At 22.7% G+C, this 10,140-nt stretch overlaps 1 protein-coding gene across 1 annotated transcript; it reads left to right on the top strand.

The window, feature by feature from the left end:
- The first annotated feature begins 3,237 nt into the window (after positions 1–3,237).
- LOC124941983 lies at positions 3,238–4,103 on the top strand. Its single transcript, XM_047482384.1, has one exon. It carries the CDS (start codon positions 3,337–3,339, stop codon positions 3,784–3,786), a length of 450 nt encoding a protein of 149 aa, XP_047338340.1. The 5' UTR covers positions 3,238–3,336; the 3' UTR covers positions 3,787–4,103.
- Positions 4,104–10,140: the final 6,037 nt, after the last annotated feature.

Below are 10,140 nucleotides of genomic sequence, written 5' to 3'. Positions count from 1 at the left end.
CCAACTCTGTCTGTATGAAACCTCTTAAGATATAAAATCAATATTGTGATTTTGTACATTAAAGTGTGATAAATAAAAGTTATTAATTGAGATTATCATAATTTGTGTAATCTATAATTTGAATTCTGTTTTTATATTTTTATCTTTTTTTTGGTTTATGTTTTTATATTCATTTAAATGGTTACTTTTTTTTCTACAAATAGTCAAATTTATACAAATATAATATTACAAATTTCAAATTATTCACAATTCCTTTATTATTTTTTATTATTTTTTTGTGTAAATAAACCCAAGTTCAAAGACTAATTTATACTAAATATTTTATATTTAAGTTAGATTTATTTTTTAAGAATATCATAAAAATGAATAATCAATAGTAAAAAGTAATGTATATTAAAAATAAAAAAATTACTTTATGCAAAATGAACAAACATGATATGAAAATATAACTTTAATTTATTTTTAATTATAAAAATACTCCACTTATAAATTAAAATAATTTTACTTTACTTTTACAAATTTTAATATAAAAAACATTATAATAATTTAACAAATTAAAAATTCAAATAATATAATTTTAATAAAATTCTCAAATAATCCAAATACTATTTTCACTTCACATTGAAATAAATATTACATTTTAAAACAAATTTAATTTAATTATGCATTATATTATGTAATTTTAAAAAATAATATTTAATTAAAGATTATAATCATTCAACAAATTAAAAACCTGAATAATATATTTTTTATAAATAATTTTTTATTTATAAAAATTCAATATAAATATTAAATAACTCAACCTAAAAAGGTCTAAAAAAATTGAGCATGTATACAATTTTGTTAAATTTATTTTAAAAATGCAATATTAAATTGAATGTGAAGCGAGAAAATAATATTATATAATAGATCAAATTCTTCAATTTTCAATATTTGTATTAAAATGACAAGTTATTACTATAGATTTCAAAGTTCGTAATAGCTTCTTTTATATAATGAATTCTCTATTTAAATTTAATATCTATATAATACTTAAAATATACCAATAAAATACATTAAGTGACTTAGATTATATATATATATATATATATATATATAAATATATATATATATATATATATATATATATATATATATAAAATAGTTAACCACATATATAATTAGATTGGTAGTTTTTTTATGAAAGGAAAATTAATTATTATGATTTATTTTTCATTAATATTAATTATAATTTTGGAAATGAGTTTGTATTAATTGTATATTGTTTCTTAAAAAACCAAGTTGTTTATGGTGTAAATAAAAACGTAAAAATGTCATTTCTAAATATGCTAATAATCCATTTTAATTCCATGAAAGGAAAATATGGGTATAGTTATGACAAATATATCAAAATAATGAAAATATCCTAATTTGTTATAGCATATTATTCATATAATTTATTAGGATTTATTAGGAAAATTATATATTATTGGTTAAGTTTATTAAAAATTAGTGATCTATAAAATAATTAAATTCAAAATTAATTAATGCAATAAATTAAATAAAATTATATTATAATCTAAACCATCATTCATAATATAATTATTATTATAATTCAAAAACTATTTTTTTTTCAAAGGAAGAAGTTTACAAAATCCAAAAACAGTCTCATTTTATAAATTTTAATTCTAACTATTTATAATCAAATTATTATCTAAAATTGATTTTATAACATACAGAATAAAACTGTTTTTAAAATTAACTAGGAAGATTATAATTTTGTTTATTATCACTTACATTGATTCTAAAGCTAAATAAGTTTGATTCATTTGTTTTTCATATCTTATACATTTAACTTATTTAATTTTTAATTTTTTATATTTGAATAATATTTAATAATTAATATTATAAATATACATATGATATATATATATATATATATTTTAATACCAATTACTTTATTTTTTTTATAAATTATCAATAATATACAACTCACTATTTAATTATATATTTATAAATTTTTTTTTTTATTTAAAGTAATTTGAATATTTTATTAATTTAATTTTAAATATTAATAAATTATTTAAATTAAAAAATAATTTATATGTATATAATAGTTTCTATAAATTTTTATATTATTTTTTTATTTTCTAATTTTATTTATTGCTTAATTTATTTTTTTATAAAAATTTGAAAATTTAATTTCTTAATATTTTTTTAGATTTTATAAAATTAAGAAAATATATAATATCATTATTTATTTTTATTCTTGGATGGTGTTTCATGAAATTTCTAAACTCATTCATATATTTTTTTATTTATTTTTTAATTTTTCGTATCTACAAAATTATAATTAATTATTTATAAGAGTAATATAATATTATATTATTTTAAATAACAAATATAAATAAAGTTAAGAGATATATATACATAAATTTAGATAAATGGTTTTGTTTTTTAAAAAATATATATATTTAATTATTATTATTATTATTATAATAATAATAATAATAATAATAATAATAATTAAAGAAAGTTATATAAATAAATAAAAAAGTAATAGAGAGTAAAATATTTGAGAAAAAGTGAATAAAATATATTAAAAAAATACAAGGAAAAAACATTAAGATTATGATTAGGTTTGATTCAAATTATATGCTGAATTTGTTTATACTACTTATTCAACCTATTCTCAAATACATCTTATATAATTTATATTCTACTCAATAGTTGAACTTAGTTAAATAGAAGAATGGTAATGAAAAAAATGTGTTTAAATGTAAAATGTGTTTGATTATAATTTTTTAATTAATTTATATAAATAGATCTTATAAATTTAAATGGAGATTATAGTTTAGGAGGGATAGAAAGAAAATTGAGTTTAAAACATAAAATTATTTGATTATAACGTTTTGTGTTAACTTAATAATTAAAATTATTGTACCAGATTTTTACGTAAAATCTAACGCGCTAATAAATATCCTAGACTGAAATAATTATTTTTATAATTTTGTAAAAAAATATAAAAGTAATATTTTTGGATAGTATAATTTATTTTTATTTAACTTAGATTATACAAATTTTTCTTTAAATTTGAAGGAATGTTTGATTTTATTTATTTGAGATAGTTTATTCTTAAAAAATATAATTGCAGCTTATTAGTTATTACACAAACCTAATCAAATTGGCCCTAAATTGTTGTTATAGTTAGATATGTAACCAAACAAGACCTGAGAGTGAGAGTGGTGACTATTTAGTAGTACTGATCCATATCTCCACCAAATCCAATTCATTCACCATTCATTCATCTTCTTCTTCAAGGATCAGATCGATCGATCGATCTTCAAATCAATAAAAATGGAAGATCTCTTCTCTCACTTCACCTTCCTCTCAGATCAAGCACTCCATGACAAGACCTTCGATCCAGCCACAATCGAAGATCTAATGAAGTTATTCGAGATAGAATCCTACAAAGCATGGGCCGCACTTGAGCTCGAACAAGAGCAAGAAGCCGAAGATGCAGAAGAATCGTTGAGAGAAGCAGAAGAATCGCTCGATTCCGCCATGGAAAGTGCAATGGAAGAGTTCCGTAAGTTTGAAGAAGAGATGGATATAGAAGCTCGATCTCAACTTAGAAGCCTTGAATTGATGGCCGATTCGGTTAGGAAATTGGGCAATTCGATGGAGAGAGCAGCTACGATTACTTCGAAGAAGTATATGGAAACCGCTATGAATTCTGCATCTGCATCTATGAAAAATGCTTGGAAAGGTATCTCTTCTTATTCGAATAAGATCCATCCGTCTTAGAGAAGATGATTATGAATCTGAATCTGAATTTGAGATCCGTTTCTATCCTTGTTTTAGGTTTTTCTGGATCAAATTCATCTATCTATCTATCAAATATGTTATTCGAATATATATGTTGTTCATCATTCGGTTTCTTGACAGATCCATGAGCTAATTAATCAATGAATTAAGTTCATGTTGGTGTTATATAATGTTTGTAATTAGAGAATAAAGTATTTCCACTTTGATTTTCATTACATTTAGATCAAACTTGCTAAATCATTGCAGTTCTTCAACAAGTCTTATGTGTATATATAAGATTGATTGTTAACTTAGAATCATATTTTATCTTCAAAATTATGCAATTTGACATTAACTTAGGTTAAATTGAAAGACTACAAAGTTCGATTTCACTTGAAACTTCTTTAAGTAAATTGAATTGGTTGGTTAGTGTTCGTGTTTTCGCAATATTTTAGCCTCTCTTTTTTTCGTTGTTTTGCACTTTGGTATAAAAAACATTCGAGAATTGAGTGAACATGAAAAATACTTTAAGTTCAATAAAACTCGATACTTCGATTTCCGATATTGAACATCTCCAAAAATCAAAATGTTTTGAATATGCATCTAAGCTAAAAATCATCATCAATTTATTATCATGATGTGAATTAAAACTAGATCAGTTACAAAACATAACTAGGTTGTCACATGATCTTCAAATTTCGATAATGCTAAATTTTATGTTCGGTTTATTCGATGGTGACTCTTGTGAGCTTTTTTTGGTTAATGTTTTTATTATTACTCTCTTAATCTCGTTTTGTTTTGGGTATGTTTAGTGATGAGATGAATACTCGTGTTTTTGTATTATTTTTGTCGTTGTATTTAAACCACTATTATTTATATTATATTATATTTATTTCATAAAGAAAATAGTTAAGTAATGCACATTTATCAAATTTATCCGTTATCTTTTTTTCTATATACGGATTACTCATATATGGATAAAGTGTTTTTAAACTTGTCCAATTATAATAGATTGTTTGATAATAAATTATTCTAAAAATAAATTTCATATGACAAAAAAAAATGTTATTTTAGATTTAATTAAAATAATTATAATAGATTAAAGAATAGAGACCATACCGTGTCATTTCATGGGCCTCTTGCGGACTGAGAGTCTAGTTTCACGGGCCCACCAGCGGCCCACATATAAAAAGATATTTAAGAATTTTAAATTGTCATTTTATAAAAATAATTCAAGCAAACAGAAAAAGTAAACAAATATATTTTATGATCGATTTATTACAGCGATTGAATATGGGAATCTGTCCTCGATTGAGTTTTAATGATTAAACGAATAATTTTCCTTAAAAAACATATTAAAATAAATAATAGTGGTTAATTATAAAACCGAATAAATCTTTCCTCACAAAAAAATTTAAAAAAATTATATAATTTTAAAGAAAAAATAAAGCTTTAAAATTTTAAAGGTAGCATAGAAGACTAAATAACCATAAATTGTATTAAAAAAACTATAATTGTAGGACTGTATTCAGATTAAAAACAACATCAATTGAGTAAAAAGTTATTCATAGAATAAACTCTAGTTTTGAAAAAATAAAATCTAAAACTAGAAACCATATATATATACATATATATAAAAATTGAAGGTGCTTAAAATTAATAAAATTTTAATCATGTAATTAATAATTTAAACATCTATCTCCGTAAATGAAAATAATAAGAGAAAAGAGGTAAATTATAATAATATAATATAATGTGAGTTGCAAGCTAATGCTTTTTTTGTTAATAAAATAGTTTGTTTTAAGTATCAGAAAATTGGGAGTCGGTAATGTTCTTATGTTGTTGTCACTTTGTATTTGTATTTTGTTTCATCAACTTTTTTATCTTTAATTTACTTTTTTAACTTCTTTTTTAAAAAAAAAAAATGTTTTTTAACCCTAGAACATCCCTAACTTTAATTATAAAAGATTTGCCTAAAAGAAAATAAAAATAAATTATACTTTTAAGTTTTAACCCCATTATTTTTATTGATTTACTTAACCCTAATATAAATCTTTTTTTGAAACCGTCTAATTAGTTTGAAGTTTGCTATAGATTATCATTTATTATTATGAAATTTAAATAAATTTGTTTATGTAAATTTTTATTTAATTATTAATATTATTTTATATTATTTATAAATTAATTTTTAATATTTTGTTTTTTATAAATTAAATAAAAAAGAAGTTCTTATACATGAAAGAAATCAAAACTTTTAATAATTTTCTTCTGTTTTATTCAAATTAGAAAAAGGATTAATAGGAAAAGTAGAAAATCAACAAGATCATTTAAAAAAAATGGAGCCCAATTAGAAAGATCATTGGTCCAAAGCCCAATATGAAGAAATATCCAAGAGCCCTAATGGCTAGCCCACGGTAGGCCCATGTACAACCCTAATTCCTAATTGACAGATTTAGATGATTAGCAAAATCAAATCTTTGATTTGTTGCTAATTATATTCACATTCTAATTTAATAAAATTTCTTTATTGTAACATATTCTCATTAAATAATAATTAATATTACACTGATCATACAATTAATTAATTCTTTTTTATTTATTTTTCTAAACACAAAGTTAATACATATCAATAACTTCAACTATATATGGTCATTACTAATGGGTTAGAACATATAATTATATAATTAGCAACATTTTAATTAATATAATTATAATTTTTTTAAAATATAATAATAATTGATTTTTTTTCTAGACCAAAAATTTAAGTTAGAAAATAATAATTGTTTAGATAGTAATATTGGCTCTTACCAACATATGACATGATTAATAAAAGATTAAAAAATATATATATATATATATATATTATTATTATTTTTTTTAAGTTCACAAGTTGCAAATAAACATACAAGATTAATAAAATTAATTTTATTTTATTTTCAAATAAAAAAAGAAGAAAAAAGAGTGTTTTTTAGATGTTCTCTCTCCTCTCTCTCTATCTATAAATGAAGGAATTCTCATTAGGGTTTAGCCTTGACGTGATCTATCTTTCACCATTTCTAAGCTCTTGAAACAATCTAGAGAGAGAAAAGTGTTTTGAGGGGGATGTTGGCTGGCTCGATGTATATTCAACGGTGGAGATGGCCGGACAAATTAACCGATCCGGTTCGGTCCGACTCCCATTGAAATCATCGGACCAGGCTTCATTCCTCTCAAATCATATCTCTATAATATTAATTGTCTTCACCACCACCACCTTTCAATTATTTATTATTAATTGTTCAAGGTACTGTTACATAATTATGTTAATTTCTTTAATTTATTAAAATATAAGATCCATCTTTAATTAATTATCTTCATGAAATAAATAATTTAAGATCTCTCTATATATAAATAGAGAGAGATGGATCTTTGAATTTATGGTTTGATTGATGCAGGTATTGAGCTAGTAACCTAACCGTTCAACATCAATTTTAGCTGATTTTGTTTTGATAAACTTGTGTCAAATCGTGTTATAACTTGGTTTTGTTTGGTTTGTTGAATATGTAATCTTCACGGGATTGTGATTTATATTTTCTGAAAGAAAACGGTTTTGACCTAATGATTATCACATATCGAGAGGATTTATATCGGTTTCAAGCCAATGGATCGAGTTTGTGAATTGTTCTTTTGATTAAGTTGTTATACATTTTGATAATTAAGTTATGCTCTCACAAAGGGTATATCAAGATCCAACTTCTAGTTTAATTTTGAGAGCATAAGATTATGGCATGTTTGTTGTGTTTTGATCACATATATATATGTTCTTTTATATATTGTAATCTTTTAGAAAAATGTGACTATGAATTATGTTTCCTCTTTTCAACAAAAATAGTGATGTACTTTTGAGTTTTTTTATTTAAGATTACTTGAATACTTAGATCATCATCTACAATGGAACCATTTTTTTATTTTTTTTTTATTTTTGTTAGTTTTACTTTTTACAAATCTTTGTAAAAATATATGAATGAATAATGAAAATAAAAAAATGATATAATATTGGGTTTCACCACACTTGAATTGAGATATGATTATCGAATTATGCCTTAAAGGTATTTTTGAAAAAAAAAGAAGAAAAAGATTTGAATAATAAACAATTAATTAATTATTCACACAAAGATCTTTGAAGATTGATTTTCTTACAATCATGAACCACTACCAGAAATTGTCACTTTCTTACATAATATCATACAACATTATAAAATGTAAAAGAAAATAAAATTTCCAACCAATATATACATAAACATTTAGATATACACCCCAAAAAACATTTTGTTATTAATTTTGTTATTCTTTCGTTTAATTATTGATTGAACATCGACTTCTAAATCCATGTGTTGGATGTTGGTTGGTTTTAAATTGTATAATATGATTTCTCCAATTTATCCATAAAGTAGAGATCCTTTAAAAAAATGTTTTTATTGTTTAGTTAGCATATATATTGGTAATAATAGACAATATATCAATAAGTCACACAAGTGAAAAAAAATCAAATTAACATGAAAATTGACCGTGTTTGTTTTTACTAATAAAATTTATCTATTAAAAAAATGTATATGAATCAAATAATTGATATCATATATCATTGACAATTATAATATGATGCAAATGTAAAATAAAACAAACCATAATTATATATTTATATATAGGTCCAATTTTCAAAGAAAAAAAAAAACAAAGTAATTGACTCGATCTCTCCTCCACATGCATGCTTCATGTTTGTGTGTTTCTTGACTCTTGTATTTGTTTTTGTCGATTTTTTATTATATAAAATAAATATAATTCATCGGAAAAAACGGAGTCTAAATTTATAATTTGTTATTCCCAAGATAAAAAAAAGGGATCGAGTCAAGCTAATCAGTTTCTTGCTTATGTCTGTATCTTCTTGATTTACTACCAGTTTAATTAATTAACCTATATATTTATAATAATATTTTAAACATTTAATGCCTTATGCCATTGTCAATTTAAGGGCATTCCAAGATATTATTAAAAAAATGGGACTGTCCTTTAAAAGTTGATGAGATTTTGGCATTAGTGTGGTGTATTAATGAAAAGATTCTTATTTTCAGTAAATTTATGTCATATTTTGATTGACTATTTGACTAGGGAAAAACAAGAAAAGTTTTGAAAAAGGGTTGTTTTTTTATATGGGTTATCGTGATTGACATTTATTAACTACATTTGTTGATGTTTAGACCATTAGGTGATCTTTAATTTTCTTCTTGTTGGATTAGAGCTAGTTTCTTTGAGGGATTAAATTTATTAAAAAAAATTTGTTCATTCTTTTTCATTTTTCTTAATATTTATATTTTCATGCGGGTTTTAACATGACCGAACCCTGGAGTAAAGTCAGCTAGACAGTCGTCTAGGGTGTCACCCCTCCCCTAGGCACCTTTCTAAAAATTTGAACCTTTGACCTAATAGGTAATTATTATAGCATTTAACCAAACTAAATTATATTACTCATCTTAAATATAATACAACATTATTATATATTTTCAATACAACATAAAATGTAACAATTAGAAATCCTAAACTACGGACCAACCCTGAGTTTTAACTTAAAAAAAACTCAAATATGGCTCGAATCTCTCATGTGTGAATATCTTACTTTAGAAGAAGAAAATTCACTTGTAAATAAAGTTAATAATCATATTTTTGTCTAATTACAACCACAAGCTCTTCTCAACTACTATATTAAATATATTTGTTTACTTTGATGTTATATGTATAGTTAATATATTTGTCAAAATGATTTATATGTATTATTATTATTTTTAAAGTAATTAATGTGGGTGGGGGGCCAAAGGTAATCGAGTACTCCATGATGAGGAGAGTCAAGAAAGAATCTGACAATGTTATCATCAGCTACTCAATACCCCCTCATCTGTTGCATCTCGAATTTATTCATCAATATGTCACCAATAATAATATCTATTTCATTTCAATTTCTCTATTAAAACCGATTTTAATTCAACTAACTCATAACATATATGATATTGATTTCCAAACATAATTAAGATTTATATAAAATTAGGGTTTGCTCGGTTATGGGTTATTGCGCAATTTAGAAGAAAAAAAATCCAAAACCGAACAAGTCTTTAGACTCATTTATTTACATTGATCACTATTTCATTGTGCTTTCCCTCTCAAAAGAAAAAAAATGTTCAGTCTCAAACAGCCAATATTTATTGGGGGGTTTTGCTTTTGCATGCATTGAGACACTGAAGAATTAAATGTTATATAAGGGAGGAGGGTAGGTTTAAAATATGGTTGTTGATAGCTTTTAATGCATTATTTGGTTGGTTCTTCTGT

Source organism: Impatiens glandulifera, chromosome 6 (genome assembly GCF_907164915.1).
Source record: "Impatiens glandulifera chromosome 6, dImpGla2.1, whole genome shotgun sequence".
NCBI lineage: Eukaryota > Viridiplantae > Streptophyta > Magnoliopsida > Ericales > Balsaminaceae > Impatiens > Impatiens glandulifera.
The sequence above is the reverse complement of the archived record's forward strand: the minus strand, read 5'-3'. Positions and strand labels throughout refer to the sequence as shown.